This window comes from Mauremys mutica, chromosome 15 (genome assembly GCF_020497125.1).
Source record: "Mauremys mutica isolate MM-2020 ecotype Southern chromosome 15, ASM2049712v1, whole genome shotgun sequence".
Classification (NCBI taxonomy): Eukaryota; Metazoa; Chordata; order Testudines; family Geoemydidae; genus Mauremys; species Mauremys mutica.
In genome coordinates, this window is record NC_059086.1 from 6,940,859 (window position 1) to 6,964,743 (window position 23,885).

The window sequence follows — 23,885 nt, forward strand, 5'->3', positions numbered from 1 at the left end:
TGCCCCCCCTCCCCCCACTTTTAGAGAACTTCCGTCACTCCTGCTCTGAGCCCCCCATAACGCTGCAGGTGCAGCAAGCACCTCTAGTGCCCCCTAGAGGAACAGGCCCAACGGTGCACTCTGCTAGGCCCTCCCCTTCTCCCCCCCCCAGCCACATGGGGAGGGGGCCCGTGCGTCAGGCTGGGGCTGGCTTACCTTGGGCCCGGAAGGGGGCGAAGGAGCTGGGCCCAGCGGGGAACAGGCCGTGGCTCTCGTAGGGCGGCGGGTGGGGCGGCCGGGGCGACAGCGCGCGATCCGGGAAGAACATCTGCGGGGCCGAGGCCTCGGAGGGGGCGGGCACCAGCCTGGGGGAGCCCGCGCGGCCCCCCGGCCTGGAGAAGGACAGGCGCTCCGCGGCACCCGCCTGCCACAGGGAGCGTGGGGAGGGCGCACGTCCCTTGGGGCTGGGCAGGGGCAGCGCGTCGTAAGAGACAGGCAGCACCTTGGGCCGAGGCGACTGGGCCCGTTCCAGGGGCTCGCCCTGCAGGTAGAAGGGGGACTGGGGCGAGGCGGGGTGGGCCTTGGCCGGCGGGCTGCAGGCGGCAGTGGGCGAGAAGGTCTCAGCATGGTAGGAGATGAAGCTGTCGGTGCTCTCCAGGGACAAGTTCTTCCGGACGTACTGGAGCTGTGGGGACGTGGCCAAGCGAAGCGGCTCCGGGGCGCGCGAGGGGCTGGCGCCGTATCTGTCCACCTGAGAGCGGCAGGGAGAGCAGACAGGCTCAGCACGGGCCTGGCTGCTGCAGCACATGGCCCTGGTGGGGTAGAGAAGGCCCCTGCCCCATCCAGGGAAAATCAGACTCTTATTCTGGCACCACTGCACCGGGGGGGGGGCATAGCACTAGGGGGCGCTGTGCTGCAGGGAGCAGGGCAAGGACACATTGGGGGTGCTGTCCCTTCGGGGTGAGTGCTGACCCCACCGGCCCAGCCTGGCACTAGGGGGCGCTGTGCTGCAGGGAGCAGGGCAAGGACTCGTTGGGGGTGCTGTCCCTTCGGGGTGGTGCTGTCCCTTCGGGGTGAGTGCTGACCCCACCAGCCCAGCCTGGCACAAGGGGGCGCTGTGCCGCAAGGACTCGTTGGGGGTGCTGTCCCTTCGGGGTGAGTGCTGACCCCACTGGCCCAGCCTGGCACTAGGGGGCGCTGTGCTGCTGGAGGTACCATCTTGGGGATGAGAGACCTGAACTCTTGCCCATTTGATTCCTTCAATGGCCCATTCACAACACTCCCCTTTCCCAGGGTGTTAGCCCTGGGGTCCTGGTCAAATCTCATCCCTCCTCCCTGAAACATCCCACCCCAGAGCTGGCTGCATCTCAGGGGTGGGGCAGTGCTCCCCGTGCCAAGCCGTCTCCCTTCCCTGCCGTACCTTGGGCTGCCCAGCAGTCTGCCCCGGGCTGTCCGTCCACAGGGTTTCCAGCTGTCTGGACAGCTCATCCACCTTGGCTACGGCCGTGTCCAGTTCCACCTGCTTCAGGTCAATGTGCTTCATAGCTAGGGCTGGGGGAGACGGCACCGTGAGGCCCTGTGCCAGGGCAGGTGCTGCACCCGGCTGGCCCTGGCTATGCAGCCACGGCCCTGCGGGGCCTTTGTCCCGCTCTGAGTGTATTTGGGCAGGCTGGCGATCTCAAGGGAGGCCCATAGACTCAGTGAGCGACGGGTCCCAGGTTCATCCCATCCCCAGCTCATCTCCAGGCCTCTCCCAAGGAGTCGGTGGGTAGCAGAGAGCTCGGGCCTGTTGGTGGGAGGCCTGGGCTGCCGGATCAGCAACTGCAGCCCAAGAGCTCTGGGAGGCTGTGACCAACTAGCTGAAAATCCACTAGTTACTGCACCTCCCAGAATCCCAACCTACTGCACCCCGAACCCCTGGCCACTACATACACCCTCTGCACCCCCCAGAATCCCAACCTACTGCACCCGAACCCCTGGCCACCACACACACCCTCTGCACCCCCCAGAATCCCAACCTACTGCACCCCGAACCCCTGGCCACCACACACACCCTCTGCACCCCCCAGAATCCCAACCTATTGCACCCCGAACCCCTGGCCACCACACCCCCTCTGCACCCCACAAAACCCCAACCTACCACACACCCCACACACCTGCCAGCCACCATGCACCCTCTGCACCCCCCCAGAACTCAACCTACTGCACCCTGAACTCCTGGCCACCCCACACACCCTCTGCACCCCGCAGAACCCCAACCTACTGCACCCCGAGCCCCTGGCCACCTCACACACCTGCCAGCCACCACACACCCTCTGCACCCCCCAGAACCCCAACCTACTGCACCCCCAACCCAGCCACCTCACAACCCTGCCAGCCACCACACACCACCACCAAATCTCCAACCACCCCACATCCCCCACCCTCCTGGCCACCCCACATGCCACCATGCACCCTCTGCTCCCCCCAGAACCCCAACTCCCTGGCACCCCAAATCCATGAAAGCCACCATGCACCCTCCAATCCCTGGCTACCCTGCACCCCTGCCAACCACCAGGCACTGCCCCCAAGCCCCCGGTCACCACACACCCACCAGTGCCCGCTCCTGGCCACCCTCCCAAACACCTCCCCCCCAGTCACCACACAGCCCCCATCTCCCTCAGCCACTGCCACAGACCACTGTGCACAAAGCAGAGGGCCTCCCCACCCTCCACCCCCCAGCCCTTTGCCCTTACACTGGAAGCTGAGGTCCAGCAGGTCCTGGGCACCATGCATCTTCTCACTGGCCATGGTGCAGGGGGCTCTGAGGCCACTGGCCACCAGCTGCAGTGTCGCAGGGATCTGGGGACAAGAAGCACTGCCATTGGGACCCAGAGCCGCCTTCTCAGCCAGGGCCTCCCCCTTGCCCTGCCCAAGTGCCAATGGGCTGAGTAGGCGCCCGGTGCTCAGTATCGCTCCCCTGCCTTACGACGCTGCCCTGGGAGCCAGGGGCGTGGCTGGCTCCTGCCCAGCCCTGGGAATGCAGGCGGAGTGGCTGAGTCAGGGCTCTTGGGCAATGGAAGCAGCAGCAGAGACACCTGACCAGGCCACATGCGCCGCCAGTCCCAGCTCTCGCAAGCCAGATTGCCACAGCAGGCATCCAGCACCAAACGGGACAGGCTCGGGGATGCCCAGGCACCGGGACACAGCACCAGGGACGGCTTTAGGAACTGCGGGGCCCGATTCGGCGGCAGTCCGGGTGAGTAAATGCCGCCGAACACCCGGAGTGACTGAAGGACCCGCCGCCGAAGACCCGAGCGCCACCGGGTGAGTGAAAATTAAAAAGTTAGGCACTCTTCCTTAGGGCGCGGGGCCCGATTCGGGGGAATTGGCCTAAAGCCGGCCCTAGCCAGCACTGCCACCGATGCACGGGCTAGAGACACAGCGAGAACCCAGCCCACCTGGCACCACCCCCACCAGGTCGATGATACTCCAGCCCCTGGCACTTCTGCCCCCCTCGCGGAGCCTGCCTGGCGCACAGGCTGGGCACAGCCATGCCTGAGGCCGCTGAGCACCATGTAGGGGAGCAAACCCTCCTGCAGCTGGGCCTGCCACCCCCAGCCATCCCAGGCACTAAGTGAGCACCCACAGCTGACAGCTACGCACCCGGGCCTGCTCGCCAGGCGCATGCAGAGCTGGTAGTGCCCTGCCATTCGCCAGGCCAGCAGCACAGCTAATATCAGCTCCACTCTGAGTGGCTGCTTCCCCGCGCCCTCCAGGGACCTGCCCTCCCCTCATCACCCAGAACCCCCCAGGGACCTGCCCTCCCCTCTCATCACCCAGAACCCCCCAGGGACCTGCCCTCCCCTCTCATCACGCAGAACCCCCGGGGGACCTGCCCATTCCGTTCCCCTAGGGGACCCACCCTGTTACCCCAAATCCCTTGGGACTGGATTTTCCCCCCACCCTGTTATCCAGAATCCCTAGGGACCCTGCAGCCCATTCCCGGCTGCATGCTGTGACTGGCTTGAATCACTTTCAATAATAATAGTAAAAACAATCCATTGTGAGGCTCTGCACCGGGCATCCTACCCGAGAGCAATCACCGCCAGAGCTACCTGCCGCGGGCACCTCTGCCCTGAGTGAGGCACCCCCCCCGGACACGTCACGCCTGCGCCAGCGTGTGGCACCAAAATGGAAGTTATCATGGTGAGAGGCTCCAGCGTACACAGGTTGAGCCAGGCCAAATCCCAGCTCCCCGTGCCTGAACCAGTCCTCACACCAGGCTAAGGGCCACCACGGCCCAGCCTGGCACAGCACACCCTCCCCCGAGTGCCAGCAGTGCCACAGCTCCACAGGAGGGGCTGGCCTCAGCTCCCCGAGACCCCACGACGCAGAGCAGAGCCCCCAGAACGGTCTCCTGAGAGCAAGGAACAAGTGGCATGAGGATACATGTGGGCAAACCCACCTGGGCACATGGAGACACAGGCCCACGCATGGGACCATGGAGACACAACTGCATGGACAGGTGCAGACAGACACACAGTGACATGGACACACGTACGCTAATCCCACGGGACTCTTGCATCCATCCACGGGTCCAGAAAGACTGGGGTGGCCCAACCCAGAACCTGGCCTGTCCTCCTCAGCCACAGGGACCCAGAGCCTGGCTGCTCCTGGGTCTGGTTCACGTTGGGCCCCTTGCTGGAAGGATTTTGAGCTGCAGCCTCAGACCCACCGAACCAAGGCTCTGCACTGTCTCCAGTTACCAGCCACGGGCAGAAGCCGCACCTGGGGCAGGTCAAGGGGGCAGGGGAGGGCACCAGCAAACGAGCTGGGAGACATGCAGCAAGGGGCTCAGAGCTGTAGGCAGGGGGTCGAGCTAGTTCCCAGGGCTGAGGCTGCGTTGCCTGGATTTGGGCTTTCCGGTCTGTTGCCTCCGGGAGCTGTTACTGTGGGGGCCAGGCTGGATCGCACTGTCTGCAGCCCCAGAGCTAGGGGCCATGGCCCAACCCCACCGCACAGACCCTATGCTCTGAGCTGTTCTGCCCCTTCCCCATCATGCCCCTGAAGCCCCCACCCAAACTTCAGGCCAGCTGGGACACGTCATGTGCGCTCCCCCTGGAGCCAGGCGGGGCAGGTGGGCAGAGAGTGCTGGTGCCCACCGTGCAGGAGACACCATCTCCCGGGCACTACAGACCCCTGGCCAGGCCAGGAAGGTGCCTGGGGACAATCACTGCAGAGGAAATGGCAGGGAGGTGGCGGCTCCCGGGGACCAAGGCCCCCGCCTGCAGCAGGGCGAGGAGGCTGGCTAGATGCCCGATGCAGGGGGCCACATTGTGCGCATGGAGTACAGTGCTGCCTCCTCCCTGGTACCACATCCTGAGCCACGGAGAGCTCTTGGCGGGGGAGAGGGGGGCGCAGAGCTAAGGCATGGAGAGAGTGAGGCGCAATTGGGGCAGGGTGACAGGAAGTGGGAACGTTCTCGATGTGTTATGTGAATGCTGAGTGGGGAGTATTGACCTGGGAAGGTGGCAGGGGAGTTTTGCTGGAACTGTCTACATTGGGGAAGTGAGGAGACCTGAGTAAGTAACATGAGAACCCAGGAGGGGGGTGGAGGCCAGGTGACACCTCTGCCCAGGAAACTGGACAAAGGCTGGGGGAGGAGCCAGGGGGAGGCTGAGTGAGAAGCTGGAGGGAGTTTCAGTTTGGAGCTGGCTGGGAAAAGAGGGGCGACCCGACCAACAGGGCTGTGGCCTCCCTGGGGCCCCCAGAAGGACCTAACTAAAGGGGGTGCTGTTGTCTGTACCGGCAAGACCTGTTTTGGACTGTCTTCCTGTCATCTAAATAAACCACCTGTTTTACTGTTCCCTTGCTGGCTGTTTTACTGTTCTCAGCTGGCTGAGAGTCATGGTGAATGGCAGGAATCCAGGCGTGCAGAGCCTTGTCTCCCCCACACTCCGTGACACAGGGATTAAACCTACCAGTGCAACAGGGGAGCTGGCCCCAGGGAGTGCGCGGAGCCCCTGAGGGGGCAGGACTGGGAGGGACAGGCTGGTGGGTCAGGGGGATCGAATTCAATTCTCAGCTGTGGACGCCCCTTGTGACCTTCATCACCAGCCCTACCCCGAGCCGCAGCTACCCCTGAGCTACAGCCGATGGCCGGGCCTAGCTAGGCTGGCACCGAGGGCAGGGAAGGAAGAGCAAGGAGGCCACAGGGGGAGGACGTGGCCAGCTACGGCTGCGGTGGAACGCACAGGCCCTGGGAGGAGCCAGCCAGTAGGCCACGGAGGAAGGGAATTGGAGGGGCTTTGCCATGGGGTCTGGGAAGGAGCAGAGTGAGCTAGGGTGGGATCACTATGAGACCCCGCTCCCAGGGGAAAGGAGGGGCCTGGGGCATAGGTGCCAACTCCATGGGTACTCCGGGGCTGGAGCACCAATGAGAAAAAAACAGTGGGTGCTCAGCACCCACCGGCAGCCCTGCTGGTCAGCTCCTCCCCTTCCTCCCAGCACCTCCTACCCACCAGTGATCAGCTGTTCAGTGGGGGGCTGGAGGCGATGGGGCAGGAGGAGGCGGAGCGAGAGTGGGAAGTGGCAGGGGTGGAGAGAGGCGGGGCAGGGCCTTGGGAGAAGGGGTGCAGTGAGGGCAGGGCCTGGGGTGGAGCAGGGGTCGAGTCCCCCCTGGGAAATTAGAAAGTTGGCACCTCTGGCCTGGGACACAGAGCCAGCCCTGTAAAGCTGAGCAGCGTGGGTCAGCCAGGCTGCAAGCCTAGCTCGGGGGGTTTGCCCAGGCTGGGAGCGAGGGGTGCCAGCACACACGCCAGCTAGCCCAGGTTCAGCACCAGAGCCGACCAGCTTGCGGCTTCCCTGCCACAGGGTGGGGGCAGGCTTAGCTCTCATGGAGACAAGGCTCGGGAGGGCTAACCCAAGGTAGCCCAGTGAGGCCAGCACTAGCCCCTGACTGGGTATGCTCAGGGCACTGCTGCACAGCCTTGTAAAACTGCACGGAGACAACAGGAGAGCAAGTGCGGGTTGGAAACACGCGGCTTTATGGGCGGTGAGGGCACAGCCCGAGGGGGGTTTAAAGCCAGGTGAGTTAAACTTGCCCCCTTTAAGCTCTGCCCTGCACTCAGCACCTGTCGCTGGAGCTGTGTGCGGTCGTACACTACCACCCCTCACGCAGGTGCAGCCATCGGCCTGCTACCCGTATGGGAGTAACTAACGCGCTACAAACCCCCGCACCACCCCAGAAGAACTGCCTCCACACTGCAGGGACACTTGGACCTATGCACAGATGAGGCCCTGAAGCAGGGCCACCGGGGGGGGGCAAGTGGGGCAATTTGCCCCAGGCCCTGTAGGGGCCCCCACGAGAATACAGTATTCTATAGTATTGCAACTTTTTTTTATGGAAGGAGCCCCCAAAATGGCTTTGCCCCAGGCCCCCTGAATCCTCTGGGCGGCCCTGCCCTGAAGCCAATGGCCAGGCTCCGGGCCGCACGCTGCCGCGACGTGCAAACTCAGACGTTTCCCCGTGTGGCCAACCCACGGCTGGCTCTGGAGACCCAGGGAGGTAGCAGAGACTGAGGCTGTATCTACACGGGCACTATTATCGGTCAGGGGTGTGAAAAAAGCACCCCCACCTCCTGGGCCGCTGTAAGGTCTGTAGTGTAGTGAGGACATAGCCGGAGATAAGCCAGCATGGGAGCAGCCTTCAGGTACAAACAGGACCATGATCCTGGTCCCACCCTGGTAAATCCAGGACCAGGGGTCGCGGGGAGGGAAGAGTGGATTCCCCAGGCAAGAATCGAAGGAGTGCGGAGCCGCACGAGGGCCAGAGCGGCTCTGTCTGTTTTTCGGGACAGAACCCGGCGGGGCCCAGCCAAGGGGAAGGACTTTGAGCTCCAGCTATCCGACATCCACCGGAAGCAAGGCTGCCTGGGCCTGTCACCTTCCTGCTGGCAGGAGCACAGGCTGGAGAGGGAGCTGCTTCGCGGGTAGGCTGGGAGTCAGAGCCTGCAGACCACGCTGACCAAGGCCAGAGAAACAGGCCAGGGGATGGGCCCAGAGCGACCCAGCTAACCCTCCCCCAGGAGTATCTACAGCCCAGGAGCCGCCTGGCTGGCCAGGAGGGCTGGGGCCTGGCCCTGGGCTTAGCGAGAATCCACAAAGCCTGGCAGGGTGTGAGCCCTGTGGAGGGAGGGGAAGGCGAACGCCGTAGGGACAGGCCGGGGGCTCTGCCACTCCCTGACGGGGATGGATGCGGCCAGGAATCACCCCAAGGGGGAAGGCTGGGGGCCCCATCAGGAAGGATGTGTAGACCCAGATTTGGCAAAGGCCCAGGGACAGACTAAGGATGCTGCTGCCTGGCCCTCTATAGTCAGTCCAGACAGGGCCTTTCTAGCTTCCGCCCCATTGTCCCCTCATCCTCCTGCTCCGGGGTTAGCCCCCCCCCCCGCGCTGTGCCATGCCGGTAACCCATGCAGCCCTGCTCTCATGCTGTGCAGCCCCCCCCCCCCAAGAATGCCCCTGGCAGAGCAACATTAGGGTCACCCCAGGCAGGGCCTCCCAACGTCGTGGGCGAGGCCAGAGCCTGCTCCCCGTGCTATCCCCCTATACCGGATACACACAGTGCATGCAGACACACAGAGCTCCATCCACCCTACACACACACAGCACATACATATACCCTATGCACACAGCACGTACAGACACAGAGAGGTAGATACACTCTACACACACATACACAGTGGAATATACACCTTACACACAATGCATACAGACACACAGTGGAATGTACACCCTACACACGCACACAATGCATACAGATACACAGAGGTACATACATCCTACATACACACACAGTGCATACAGAGGAATGTACACCCTACACACAAACACAACACATACAGACACACAGCGCATACAGATACACAGAGGTATGTACACGCACACACACAGAGCGAGGACATACACTACGCATATGGATGCACAGAGGTACATACACCCTACATATGCACACAGTGCATACAGACACACAGAGGTATGCACCTGTAGCGAGGCGGTTACCCCACTCCTGGGATAAAAGGAGTGAGAGCAGCTGAGGGAGGCTGGCCAGGGAGCTGGCCACGGGGCCTGATAAGAGGGCTGTGAGTAAGGAGCCCTGAGAGTCTCACTCCAGCCCTGGAGTGGGAAGGACCCAGCTGCCTGGGAGAGACGGGTACCTTCGGCAGAGCACTGCTGGGGAGCTCAGGCCTGGCAGGAAGGCCTAAGGAGGTACTGGGGCTGCAGGGAGACAGCTGGGGCTAGAAAGGCAGCAGGTCCAACCCCCTTGCCAATGAGGAGTGGCCATTACAGACTGTAGTGTGCCCCAGAGAAAGGGGGCTAGATGACGACTGGCAGTAGTCACTGAGGCAAGGTGGGCATAGGGGAAGGGGGTCCCCCCGGGAGGGGAGACCCAGAGTGTGGGGGCGCTGCTGTGGAGCAGCACCCCAGGGTAAAAGGCACTGGGGTCAGGGAGGGATGCGGGGCCTGAAGTACAGTGGTGGAGATAGACGTGGAAGCAGGTACCGGTAGGGAGATACCGGCCAGCAGGAGGCGCTCCGAGGCTGGACTGAGCTAATTCCCAGACTGACCAGCAGGAGGTCAGGAGCCGTGGCAGTGAATACCCACCGTGCTACAACACCTTACACACACACACACACACACACACACACCGTGCATACAGACACAAAGAGGTATGTACACCCTACACACACACTGAGCACATGCAGAGGTACATATACCCTACACACACACACACTCACAGGTGTGCAAAGCCCAGACACCTGTGTGCAAATCCCAGGAAGCTGGGGCACACTTGTATGGCTGAATGCCCAGTGGTTTTGCTGAGCGTCTCCCAGGCCCAGCCTGGCGTTGAGCATCACCGTGATGCATCCATCAGGCTGGAGGAGGCAGGTTGGGAGACACCGATACAGAGACATTGCAGCACATGGGGGCTGAGGCTCTGTGGGGCTGAAGCAGCCTGACCTGGTGCTTCCGGGGCGGAGCAGCATCACCCTGTAGGTCACTCCTGTCCCCCCTTGTGTATCACTGCCGCTGCTCCAGTAGCCCAGCTCTCCAGGCTCTGGTCCTGCCCATCTCTGCTCTAGGATGAAGGTCCCAGGACAGGAGGAAACAGGAAGAGCCATGGAGGATGCCCCAGTCTCTTCCTACCAGCTCCCCAGGCCAGCTTGCGGCTGAACGGAGATGTCCCTCGGGGGGTTGAAGCTCAGCTGTGACACTCTGCAGGAGAAGGGGATGGTGGGAGCGCCGAGACCAGGAGTGTCAGGCACCCACATCACCCCAGTCCCCTCAGAGAACCCAGCCAAGGCACCCAGGGAAGGAGCCACGGGCAGCACTGCTCTCCAGGAGCTCAGTATACTGGGGAGACCTGGCCCCAAACACACTTAGGGCGCAGCCCCCACCCCCAAATGCACTCGCAAAGCCCCGTAAGAGCCCGCTCCAGGAAAGCCCCTTGGCACGCACTTGACTCTTAGCTTCAGTGGGGATTCCAGCAGCTTCCATGGGACTTCACAAGCTCTCAACAGGAAGCAACTGTTGGGCGTGTGTGACCCCGAAAAGCTCCAGGGGGGGTTCAGATCATGGGAAAAGCGCATCCCCCCCCCAACCCCAATTCTGTACTTAACCATTTTTGCATAAACTTTCTAAGTAGGTGAGGGGCACCGGGGGTCCCCATGGCCAGGAGGGAAATGGGGCGCCAGGGATCAGCGCAGCCCTTCAGGTGAAACAGGCCCCAGGCCCGTTGCTGCTGGCCAGTCAGTCAGGGCTTGAGAACCCTACGGGAACCGGAAGGAGGGGCACGTCACCAAGGAGCGTCCACGGGAACAGCGCGAGCATGTAGGGACAAAATCAGGAAAGCCACGGCAAGGAATGAGCTACAGCTGGCAGGGATGTTAGAGACGACAACAACGAGGGGTTCTACAAATACGTCGGACAGAGAAGAAAAACCAGGGATGGTGTGGGGCCTCTGCTCAATGGAGAAGGCGACCCTGTAACTGCTCAAGGCCTATTTTGCTTCAGTCATCACACAAACAACAACATGTGACCGGACGACCAGCGAAGTTACCACAGACAATAAAGCGGACGGGATAAGTAGGGAACATGTCAGAGATCTTCTGCCCAACCGGAATGAATTCAAATCAGCAAGGCCGGGGGTTCCAAAGAGGATGGATCTAGACTGTTCTCAGTGGTACCTGATGACAGAACAAGGAGTAATGGTCTCAAGTTGTAGTGAGGGAGGTTTAGGTTGGATATTAGGAAAAACTTTTTCACTAGGAGGGTGGTGAAGCACTGGAATGGGTTCCCTAGGGAGGTGGTGGAATATCCTTCCTTAGAGGTTTTTAAGGCCCGGCTTGACAAAGCCCTGGCTGGGATGATTTAGTTGGGAATTGGTCCTGCTTTGAGCAGGGGGTTGGACTAGATACCTCCTGAGGTTCCTTCCAATCCTGATATTCTATGATTCTATTCACCCCAAGGTGCTGAAGGAATTAGCTGACAAAATCTCAGAGCCACTGGCGATAATATTTACAAACTCATGAAAGACAGGAGAGGTCCCAGAAGACAGGAGAAGGGCCAACGTGGTGCCCATCTTTAAAAGTGGGGGAAAGGAGGAACCGGAGAACTACAGACCACTCAGCCTGACCTTGATACTTGGGATCTACTAGAGCAATGTATAAAACATCCCATTTGCAAATACCCGGAGGCTGAAGGGGTGATGACTAGCAGCCAGCATGGATTTACTAAGAACAAATCATGTCAAACCAGCTTGATTTCCTTCTTTTCCCTGGGTAGCTGGTTTGGTGGATGGGGGGAATGCAGTGGACATCATAACCTGGACTTTAGCCAGGCTTTTGACACAGTCCCACATGACAGTCTCATGAGTAAGCTGGAGAAATGTGGGCTCAGTGGAACCATTGAGTGATACATAACTGGTTAAACCACCACAAACAAAGAGTAACTGTAAATGGAATGATGTCAGATTGGAGGGAGGTCTCCAGTGGGGTTCTGCAGGGATCTCTTCTGGGTCTGATGTTGTTTAACATGTTTATCAATGACCTGGATGTAGGTATAGAGAGCACACTGATCAAATCTGCAGATGACACAAAGCTGGGGGTAGGAAATTGCCAACACTTTGGAGGATAGAGCTAGAATCCAAAAGGATCTTGATAAATTGGAGAATTGGGGTATAGACAACAAAATGAAATTCAACAAAGACAATTGTGAGGTGTAAAAGCAGCAGAGTCCTGTGGCACATTATAGACTAATTGTGAGGTGCTACACTTCGGGAGGCGGGAACAAATACAGAATGGGGGATAACTTGCTTGGCTGAGAAGGATCTGGGAGTTGTGGTTGATCCCAACCTCAACCTGAGTCAACAATGTGATGCTGCTGCAAAAAAAGCAAACGCAATTTTAGATTGTATCAGCAGAAGCGTAGCCTGCAAGTCACGGGAGGTGACAGTACCGCTCTACTTGGCATTGGCTAGGCCTCAGCGGAATAGTGTGTCCAGTTTTGGTCACCAATGTATAGAAAGAGCGTGGAGAAACTGGAAAGGCTCCAGAGCTGAGTGACAAAGATGATCAGAGGGATGGAACGCAAGCCATATGAGCAAAGGCTGAAGGAATGGCGTATGTTTAGTCTGGAAAAGAGGAGATTAAGGGGGGACATGATAGTGGTTTTCAAATACTTGAAAAGGCTGCCATAAGAAAGATGGAGATAAGTTGTTCTCTCTTGCCACAGAGGGCAGGACAAGGGGTAGTGGGTTCGAACTACAGCACAGCAGATTTAGATTAAATCTTAGGAAAAACTTCCTAACTGCCTAGTGTGACAAAGCGGGAATGTTCTTGATGTGTTCTTTGAATGCTGAGCGGGGAGTGTTGGCCAGGGAAGGTTGCAGGGGAGTTTTGCTGGGACTGTCTGCATTGGGTATGGGAGACTTGCCTTGAGGGAGGATACCTGAGCATGTAACATGAGAACCCAGGACGGGGTTGGAGGCCAGGTGACACCTCTGCCTGGGAAACTGGACAAAGGCTGGGGGAGGGGGCGGGGGGGAGGCTGAGTGAGACGGCTGGAGGGAGTTTCAGTTTGGATCTGTCTGGGAAAATGAAGGGGAGCCCCCTCCCACAGCTCTCAACAGAACCCAGGCGTCCTGGCTCCCAGCCCCTTGCTCTTTCCCACTAGACCCCCACTCCCATCCCCTCCCAGAGCCATGGACAGAAACCAGGAATCCTCCTTCCAACCCCTGCTGTCTCCATAGCTCCCGAGAGAGCTGCAGGTGGGATCTGTCCACTCAGAACTCCTGCTCACCCCCGGCCTGATGAGCGGAGCAGTGGGCACCACACGGCCGAGCATCCCAGGCAGTTATGGGTACCAAACCCGACAGGTGCAGCCACACCAGCGGGCACCCAAGAGACGGCTTTTGGGGGTGTGCAGCTGTCCAAGCCTCCTGGCCCAGGTGAAGGGCTGGTGCCAGCCACCAGCCTCTGCAGAACTAGGGCAAGCAGCCCCGACGTCGTCACTTTCCCCAGAGCAAATGCAAACTGAAAGGAAGACCGGCCTGGCCATGCAGCTGGCTACCTCGGTGCTTGCAGCAGACACCTGAGGACCGGGGAGCCAGGACCCTCGGCACAGGGTTCAGCTTTCCACTGGCAGCCATGGACCTGCCCTGTTCCCAGCTTCTCCTCACTCTCTGGTGGGTCTGACTGGATCTGCCAGGTCAAAGGGGCTTTTCCAGGGAGGGATGGCAGGAGCTACCTGCCTGCCTGTGAAAGGGGGTGGGGTGTGTCTCCTGCCAGACCCCCTGTGAGCTTCTCCTCATATGCTGCCCATGGCTGGGCCTCGGGAGGGCTCCCCCTGGGGCCTAGTCCTGGCGCCGGCCCGTTGGGGCCGCGTAGAGGAGGGGAAGGGGTGAAGGAAGAGGGCTTTGGCAGGAGGTGCTGTGGTACCGTCCCCAGCACAGCTCTGCACCCAGCACTGAACCCCTGGCTTCCCGCACCTGCCTTGAGGGAGCGGTGAGTCCAGGGGTGAGCCGGCAGTGGGCTGTAACCGTCCCCAGGGCCAGCGAGCTGGCGCCAGCCAGGTGCCACCGCTCTCCATCCCTCAGGCAGCCCAGCTCCGAGCCGGCTGCGGCACCGGTGGCTTTGGTGCCCCCCAGCCGGCAGAACGTCCCGCACATCCTTGCGTGGCTGGCACGCAGGTCCCTGCATGGCCCTGGCTCCCAGGCGGCGCTGGCGGGCGGGTGAGTAACACGCAGCACTGTGCATGTCCCAGACACTCGCTCTTCCACCGCCCACTAGGGAAACCTGTTCCCTAGCCAGCCACACCCAATTCCAGAGAGCCAGGTAACGCGCAGCTGGAGCCACCCAGCCCGCAGGATGCACCAGGCAGACAGACCTGCCCAACGCCCCCCAGCAAACCAGCCCTCGCCGGTCCAGGAGCAGGGCCCCAGCCCCGAATATCACCATCGGGAGACACCATCATGGACCAAACTGCCCTGGACCCGGGCTGCCACCCGCTACTGCCAGCTCGGCAGGGAGTCTGTGGGGGCCAGCGTGCTCCTCCCCTGCAGGGCCCAGGAGTCTGGGGCTGGGTCCCCTTCACTGCACTACACCCCTTCCCTGGCTCAACCCAGAAGCAAAGTGGCACTGGCCTCGCGGCCCCAGATTCTGGCAGGTGGGGGCCTCTGAGCACAGACTGCCCTGCATGGAGGGCTACCCATCAGCAGATGCCCCCCCAGGGTGGGATGGGACCCCGTGACCAGAGCCTCAGGTGGCTGGAGCTCCGGGTCCAGCCCCCCCACAGCAGTGTCACAGCTGCAGCACAGGAAAGGTTTTGCAAATCTGACCTTGTGACCTGATGGCAGCCAGACCTGACCCAAGCTGACACTCCCCCTACACCCCATCCCAGAGGAACCCAGGGCTCCGCACAGACCTTCCCTAATCATATAAGATCAGGGTTGGAAGGGACCTCAGGAGGTCATCTAGTCCTACCCCCTGCTCAAATCCCCAACTAAATCATCCCAGTCAGGGCTTTGTCCTTCTCCCTGCTAAGCCCTCATGTGTCCCACGTGTAACCCCCCGATTATTCCTAGATCCTCTGCATCCATCGAACCCCCTGACATCCCCTGGCTTGTGTCTGGATGGTCACAATGGTTCCGCAGGGCCTTGCCTCCCAGCCCATCCAGGCTGGTGGAGCCGGAGCGAAGCGTTCAAGGACATACAGCCAGTCTGGAGTTAAACCCTCCAGTAGATTGGGGGCCTTCCCATGGCTGGTTAACACCCCTCACGGCTACACCCTCTGGCTGCTCTGGATCTACCTCAGCTTCCAGCCACTGACCTGCTCTGCCTTTGTCCGCTGGGCTGCAGAGCCCTCTGCTCCCAGAACCCTCCTGCCCAGGGTGTCGCAGACAGATCCAGTCACCTCGGACCCTTCTCTGGGGCAGGGAGAGAGACTGAAGAAATTCTAATGCAGGTTTCCAGCCCTTGTACGGCTCTCATGGCTCTTTTCTGAGCTCCTTCCAGTTCATCGGTCCCCTTTCTGACGACCCCTGAACTGGGCACAGGGTCCGTGAGGGTCTCACTAGTGCCATATACCCAGGTGACCCCCCTTCCTGCTCCTGCTCAGCATCCCTTGTTCACGCACCCAGGGATCACGTTCACTCTCTTAGCCACACTGCTCAGCTGATGTCCACTGTAACCCCAAGTCCCTTTCAGTCCCTGCTCCTCGTCCCACCAGCATGAGCACTGTCCTTGGTTCCTAGATGCAGAGCCTTGCCTTTAGCTGTATTAAAGTGCACATCACTCTGGGGAGCCCAAGTCCCTCCCACAGGACACGACCCTGAGCCACTCTCCTCTTCTGTGGTGCCCGGGGTCTCTGGGGCAGAGTGCAGTTCAGAGCCTCCTAGTCAGGGGAGGATGTGACCCCGGGCACGGCTGAGCCGCAGAGGAACCCAGTTACTCAGGGACAGCAGCCACCTCACACACCTGGAGCAGGAGTCAGCAACCCCCAGCCCAAGGGGCCTCTAGGGTGGGCACTGCAGGAAATGCTGGTGCTGACACAGGCAAGGTTCAGTAAGTGCCCCTGAAGGCCACAGAAATAAACTTGGTGGGGGGGGGGGGAGCTGTGAAGCACCAGGAAGGTGCTGGGAGGGATGAGCCGGGGAAGACGTGATATGCCAAGCTGGGGGAGGCGACCCCATCCCATGGACTTTGCTTCCTAAACAAAATGTGTTTAAATTCCAGCTGGCCCAAGTCTCCCTGACCATGGGGTTCTACGCCAGTGCCCCCCGCTGGCTCAGCAGCCCCTCAAGCACGCCAGGGCAGGAGCATCGCACTCTTGAGCCTGGGGAGTTTGGGGCACCCTAGCCCCACTGAATTCCATAGGCACCCCTGTCCTCTTGGCTTCTTCGAGAGCTCAGCCCTGGGCCATGCGATGGCGACAGAGCCAGAGACACGTCCCCTCCAAAGCTCAGCAGAACGGGTGCACATACACTGGCGGGCATGGCCCAGCCTAGAGCTTCCCAGAGATGCCACCACACCAGCACAGCATGGGCTGGTTAGCCAGACCTCCAGGCTCTGCCTGGCATTGGCCATGCTGCCCTCACCCATGGTGATGCCACAGCGCAGACAGGCAGGGAACACCCTGCTCTGGGGCATGATGGGAGTCAAGGGGAATCTAGCCAGTGAGCGTGGGACCGGGTAAGCACCGTCCTGCTCAAGCACATGGGGCGCAGCGAAACCCCGCTGCTCCCGGAGTCAGAATCCCATAGGAATTAAGGAAAATGCCTGTTTGGTGCTGACCTGCCAGAGACGCTCCCAGGAGCCGCACGTCCACCAGGCTGCCACAATGCCCAGGATCGGCGCCAGCCCTGCTTGCGCTGGAGTCACTGGGGGGCGCTGCGCGGGACCCCTGCTCCTGGATGCCACAGCTGCAGCGTGACTACCGTGAGTTACCCACGCCCCTCACCTCCAGTCCCCACCACCGCAGTACCTGGGCGCCTCGCCGCCCCAGCAGTCTCCCCGCAGTACGGCTGGGAACCGAGGCCCAGGGAGGCTGAGTGACTCGTCCCACAGGCAGCCTGCAGCAGAACAGGGACTGGATCCCGGGGCAGAAGAACGGCTGCTGGAACCGCAAATAGATACACCCCTCCACTGTCAGTGGGGGGGGGGGAATCCCCCAGTGTGTCTGCGCCCAAGGCAACGAGGGCAGTTCTGGGATAAGCCAGCCCCAAGGGGGGCTGGGGGAAGCTAAGGGGACAACTAGAGCCCCCGGGGACACAGAGCTCTGCAGGCAGCAGCCCCGGCTCCCCAGGGCAGGCTGGAGCCCTGGGGCCAGCGCTGCCAGTGGGGTAGTGTAAGAACAGAAGTTGGGCTCCACGTTCCCCAGATGAGAAGAGGGTGAACGCCATTCCCTGGGTGTAACTATGCTTCCGAGTCCTGCCCCAGGCCCGGGAGGGCCGGCCAGGCCTGATGGGACCTGTCTCCACACCCAGAGCTCCCCCCTGCATGGGACCTGGGGCTAAGACCCTTTCCGGAGCCAGCAGATAATGCCAGCTCAAAAGCCAGGCCCCGGACTGGTCCTGTCCCACAGGAGCTGCACTCCCAGCCCCACAGACACAAGGCTCCAGCCCAGCCGGGATCCCCACTCCCCAGGGATCAAGTGGGCCTGGCTGACCATGGCCCATTCAGCCCTAAGCCTCTCTGCTGAGGTTATATGGAAGGGGTCAGTTAGTGCCACTGGCCACAGCAAGGTTGGCGATGGGACCCTACCCTAAGGGCTGGGCCTCATCAAACCCCCTTCACCTCAGCCACGGAGCAGCAGAGAGGGGAGACGGTGCAATCACTAGCAAGCAACATGGGCTGGTGCCCTAGAGAGGAAAGGCCTCAAGCCCCATTCTGTGCCCCCCGAGCCAGCCCGTCGTGCCCCATTCCCTGCCCCCCAAAGCCAGCCCATCCCACTGCCCTGAGGCCAGACTGGTGCTAGCGACCCCTAGAGGGGAATTCCCTGTCCCCTGAGCCAGCAAGGCCCGATCAAAGCAGACGCTCTCTGTTTGGGGTGGGGCTGTTGGTACCCTCCAGGCACTTTCCCATGGGAGCACGCCTGGTGCAGAACGAAGCTGACGGAGCTCAGGGTTTGCCAAGGAAGCCATGCGGAGGCAGGAGCTGCCATTCTGCACAGAGGAGGTCCTTGCAGGCGCCGCCACAGAGCTGGGGGGAGCAGGCAAACAGGAAGGAGACCCCCCAGCAGAAGGTGGAGCCAGGGAGGAAGAAGGAACAGCGATTGCCTCATGCGAATGGCGTGTACTCGTGCTGCCAGGCAGGCGTGGCTCTGCATCTGTACAAGCACCATCTAGCTGCTGTCAGTGCTGGGAGCCGGCCAGAAGATCAAACAGCCACTTCCAGCCAGGCTGAGCCAATGCACCAAAGCCCTTAATAGCAGGGCAGGCTCTGCGGCAGTGCCCGGCGTCTGGGAGTGACTCTCATAAAGCACATCCTGCTGCCCAGCCCAGGTGCCTCGCTCCCCTGCCTGACACAAACACCCAAGAGCCGCACTCACACCTTGGACCTGCCCCGCCCCCACAGTGGGGAGCAGGAGGCCAGGTGTAAACGGCAGCCAGAGGACACGGCCCCGGGAGAACCAGGCCCAGGGGGTGCACATGGGAATCATTTCACCCACTGCTGAACAGGGCAGTTTGTTAAACAGCCACACAAGCAACACTGAGTGCAGTTTGGGACAGGAAGCGAGGAAGGTTCCCACAGCAAACTACCGATACACAATGGGCACCACAACCCGTCATCCATGCTGCATGGCACGGTGGGCGGAGCACGGGCTGACGAAGCCCCCACGGCCTAGCAGAGCAGGGATGTCAGGGGAACTAGCCAAACAGCCAGTGGGAACGTGGGCCCCTCTCTGTGACTAACGCGCCGCCCTCCTGCAAAAAGTCCCTAGGATCTTTAGCAACCAGCATCTCTTTTGAAAGATGGCATCTCTATGGGCATAGCGACCCCCGACACCACACTGGAGTCAGCACTGCTGAGCCCCTGCCCGGCTGCCTGCAGCACAATACTCATTAGCACTGTACTGGGGCATTGGGGTTGGCACTGCCCCCAGCTAAGCCCCATGTGCCACTTCCGGAAGCACAGTGCCCAATTTACTGTGCCCAGCACCATGTGACGTAATTGGCACCAGTGCAAACTGGGCGTTTAACATGCAGTTTTTGGCCCTCACTTTTCCCTGGCAGCAGTGGTTCTGCAAGGGGTCACTGATGAACCATTCACCCAACGAGCTGGGCCCCACGAAACGTGCAAAACTGGCAGCCCCAGGGGTTCGGGACATCACACAGAGAGTGTGGGCAGACCAGCTAGTTGGCAGCACAGGGCAGGCACTGGCAGCCCCAGGGGTTCGGCTGCCAGTGCCTGCCCTGTGCTGCCAACTAGCTGGTCTGCCCACACTCTCTGTGTGATGTCCCTGCTCCCAAGCCTCTGAGCAGGTGGAGCAATTAGCCTGCAGCCACTTCACTGAACCCAGAGCAGAGTTTGGCAGCAGCTGGGCTCGGGCTGAACTGCTCAATCCCAGCCTGGCTGGCAGGGCCCCTTGGGGAGTGGAGACGAGCCAGTTTCTGCCACATGAGCTCCTTGCCGATATTTACCTGGCAAATCTGGGAACAGAGGCCCACTGTGAACAATGAGCACAGCCTAGCGCATCCCAGCAGCAGGTTTCTCGGTCCCTGCAATCCCAGCCCCCCACCCCAGCAGCTTTGCACCACGAGCTGGGGGCTCTGGATTCAGGGCCAGTCTGTGCTCAAACCTCCCAGCAGCACCTCAGAAAGGCCAATGCAATCCAATCCCACCCGAGTGGAGCCGAGAAACAGCGTCGGGGCAGGAAGTCAGACACGGGGCGGGGGAGGCGAATAGGATGACCAGCCGTCCCGATAAAATTGGGACTGTCCCGATTTTGAGGAGTTTGTCCCACATCCCGACCAGAGTACGGTCGGGACACCATTTGACCCAATATTTTGTTTCTTGGTCTTCGGCGGCAATTCGGCAGAGAGTCCTTCAGTTGTGGACGGTCTTCGGCTGTATTTCGGCAGCGGGTGCTTCTGTCTTTCGCGGCAAAGTTTATTACCCCCCCGCCGAAATACCGCCGAAGACCGTCCGCAACTGAAGGGCTCTCCGCCGAATTGCCGCCGAACTCCCGGATGGGTGAGTGTAAAAAAAAAACAACAAAAAAAACGCCGCCCCTGCAGCGGTCCTGATATTTTCCCCTTAACATCTGGTCACCCCAGAGGTGAGTGGGAGCCAGTCTCCCTTGCCGCCCTCCATGGAACAGGGGGAAAGATGCCCCCTACCATTCTGGTAGGCAGGAGCGCTGAGGGGACAGGCCACAGACCATCCCCACGGTGGTGATAAGGGGTGTGTCTCTCCCTGCTGGGATATCTAGCCCTGCTGCTCTGGCTACTTGGGGATGCTGCCCAGTCTCCCCATGTCCCCTCCTATCCCACATGGGTTCTTGGCCTGATTCTCCCCCACTGAGAGCCCTGATCTGGAGCACTTCATGCCCACTCTGCACAGGGGTACATGCCCCACAGGGCACCAAGTCCTCTTGGCTGGAGGCCTTTCGCTGCCTGGCACTGCAGCCCCCCACCCAGCTCTGATCTCCTGCCTCCGTGCTCCAAGGCCTGGAAGAACCTGTACCTTCCGCAAGCGAAAGCCAAATGTGCCTTCCCCACCCACCCCCAGTTCCTCGGCAAAGGACCTGCCAGGGGAGCCAGATGCATCAGGGCCACTCAGCTGGAGGGAGCAACACCACGAAAACAGATTGCACAGCACCACCTATCCTGGCACAGGACACCACATATTCAGCCCCTCTTCACTCCATCCCAATGCACCCATCACCACTATATCTAGGCATCAAGCAATGTTTCCCAGTGCTGTGGAACCAGCAGCAGCCAGGACTGCACTGGGAGGTGCCTGGGGAAGCCGAGAGCACAGAGAACGACCCATTACATAGGGGGTGCCCATCTGCTTGCCTGCTCACAGAAATACATTTGTTTTCACATTCCGAACCTGCCACTGGGCACAGTGCTGGATAACACATTGCCCAAGCTTCTGCTAACATGATCAGCAGCCAGAGAGCTAATGACCATCCGTCAGCATTAGGGTCCAGAGTCAACACTCCGCAAGAGCTGCTCACACCTCTCCACATGGCTATCTCCAGCTCTTTCCCAGCAGATTCAGCCCAGTCATTCAAATGGGCAATTGCCTGCCCCCATGCTGCACGGTGGGCAGAGCATGGGCCCACCAAGCTCCTACAGCCTGGCAGAGCAGGGACACCCGGGGAATGAACCATACAGCCAGGAGCATCACATGCCACCCAGGTCGCAGGAGTCTGAACCAAGGGCCAGGGCGGTAGGAAGGCCCAACCGCAGCCAGCCCAGGGATGCCATTAAGTTTCACCAGCCCAGCAACGCCATTGGGGGCTGATAGCCACTCTGCTACATTTTGGGCTGCAGGACACAGCAACCCCAGCTACTGGACGTGGCGGACCCCAGCTGGGGCCTGCAAATGCCAATCTCTGCAGGCTGTCTGCCAGCATGCCATGCAGCAGCTCCCAGAGCCCCTGGCATGGGTCACTGACAAGCCGGTATCAGCTAATGATAAGAATGTGAGAGGCCAGAATGCAGCCAGCCACTAGGAGCCTTTTATGGCTGGCTGGTATGTGCACTTATCTCAGGCTGCTCACTCCAGACTGCAGGCTAATCCCAGTGACTCATGTGCAGGCTAGGCTGGAGCCTGCACAAGCCCAGGGGGTCCCTGAGGCTGCTCTGGGCCTGGTCCCCTGGGTAAATGGGGAGTTAGGTTACACTGGGATGAGCGAGGTCAGAATCAGTCCTGAGGTTGGTGCTGTTTCACGTCCCCACCCACAACGCACATGGTACAGCGGAAGAGGGGCTGGGAAGCTCAGCGGAGTCCCAACCAGAGGATGCATGGCCGGTCCGTGCCCACGGAGGCTGGACCTAACGAGACAAAGCCAAGGCATTTCCTGGGGCTGGCAGCACCCCTCCCCAGCTCCTCTGGGGCCTGCCTGGGCATGGCTGGAGCAAGGGTTAGGGTCCCAGTGCGCGGGGTCTCTCAACAGTCCAATGCCAAATGCCAGCTGGGAGCAAACCCTGAGCCAGACCAGATCAGCACCATGCTGTATCCCCCTGCAGACCAGAGCACCGGGCCTGGCATCGTGGCCAGCTGACCCCAGGGATGGCTACCCTGGCCAAGAGACAGCAGCGCCAGAGGGAACCACAAGGCCAGCCTGCGTAACACCAATGACCAGAGGGCCCCCCCCAGCCTGGGTAACACCAATGACCAGAGCCCCCCACCCCCCAGCCTGGGTAACACCAATGACCAGAGGGCCCCCCCACCCCCAGCCTGAGTAACACCAATGACCAGAGCTCCCCCCCCCCCAGCCTGCGTAACACCAATGACCAGAGCTCCCCCCCCGCCCCAGCCTGGGTAACACCAATGACCAGAGCTCCCCCCACCCCCCCAGCCTGGGTAACACCATTGACCAGTCGGCCCCCCCCCCCAGCCTGGGTAACACCAATGACCAGAGCTCCCCCCACCCCCCCAGCCTGGGTAACACCAATGACCAGAGCTCCCCCCACCCCCCCAGCCTGGGTAACACCAATGACCAGAGCTCCCCCCCCCCCAGCCTGCGTAACACCAATGACCAGAGCTCCCCCCCCGCCCCAGCCTGGGTAACACCAATGACCAGAGCTCCCCCCACCCCCCCAGCCTGCGTAACACCAATGACCAGAGCTCCCCCCCCGCCCCAGCCTGAGTAACACCAATGACCAGAGCTCCCCCCACCCCCCCAGCCTGCGTAACACCAATGACCAGAGCTCCCCCCACCCCCCCAGCCTGCGTAACACCAATAACCAGGCCCCCCAGCCAGAATCCTCCCACCAGCTCTGTGTCCAGCTCTCTCCCCCTGCAGCAAAGCCCAGCCCGACACCCCGTGCCCCGAACAAGCTCAGACACGTGTCAGGGCGGCCGGCGCAGCGCGCGCTAGGAGGGTCTCAGCGCCTCCCAGCAAACCCCCAGAATCGTACCCCGGGGGGGGCGCCCCTTTCCCGCCCCGCAGCTGGAGCATTTCCCACCATACCACACCGGGCGGGCGGGCGCCCCCTCCCTGCAGCCGGCTCCGCTCCAGGCGCGCTCTCCCCCCGCCCCCAGCCGCTGGGTGCACCGGGCAGGCGGCAGACCCCCAGCCCGAAAGCCGCCCCCGGGGCAGCGCCGCTGGAACGGGCCAGTCCCCCGGCACAGCGGGCGCAGGTGCTCGGGCTGCGCGACCCCCCGGCCGGTCCGGGGCGCGCGGGCAGAGCGCGCGGGGCTGGCACTGACCTGGCGCCGGGCGCTGCCTGCGCACTCCGAGCTCCCTCCGGCCGCGTCGCGCCGCGCTGCACTGGGAGCAGGTTCGGGCAGCTGCACAGGTGGGACAGGGAACGGGCGCGCCCCGGTGCACGCTGGGAGCTGTAGTTCTCCCGCGGATCCAGCTGGGACCGCGGTTCCGGAGCCCCGAGGCTCCAGTGGCCAGGGCGGGGCGGCCTCTGTCCTGCGTCTCATCCAGAACAGGGTGAGATCTGGGGACAAGGACCGGCTCTGCTCTGGTTTGTGCAGCACCCAGCGCTCGCTCGGGGCTCCGGGTGACTGGTCTGTCCAGGGAGTTCCCAGGGGCAGGGACAGGCTCTGGTTTGTGCAGCACCTAGCACAGCAGGGGTCTGGGTGACTGGTCTGTACACGGGGGTTCCCAGGGGCAGGGACAGGCTCTGCTCTGGTCTGTGCAGCACCTAGCACAGCAAGGGGTCTGGGTGACTG

At 61.3% G+C, this 23,885-nt stretch overlaps 1 protein-coding gene across 2 annotated transcripts in view; it reads right to left on the reverse strand.

The window, feature by feature from the left end:
- The window catches only part of PPP1R13L (protein phosphatase 1 regulatory subunit 13 like), a 34,769-nt gene extending 11,261 nt beyond the window's left edge, over positions 1 to 23,508 (reverse strand). For both annotated transcript variants that reach the window (XM_044989214.1, XM_044989213.1), the window contains exons 1-4: positions 23,412 to 23,508; positions 2,715 to 2,820; positions 1,400 to 1,530; positions 196 to 730 (exon numbers count right to left, since the gene is read on the reverse strand). In XM_044989214.1, coding sequence (XP_044845149.1) covers positions 196 to 730; positions 1,400 to 1,530; positions 2,715 to 2,769 — 721 coding nt within the window. In that variant the 5' untranslated portion in view covers positions 2,770 to 2,820; positions 23,412 to 23,508. The remainder of the gene's footprint in view (positions 1 to 195; positions 731 to 1,399; positions 1,531 to 2,714; positions 2,821 to 23,411) is intronic.
- Positions 23,509 to 23,885: the final 377 nt, after the last annotated feature.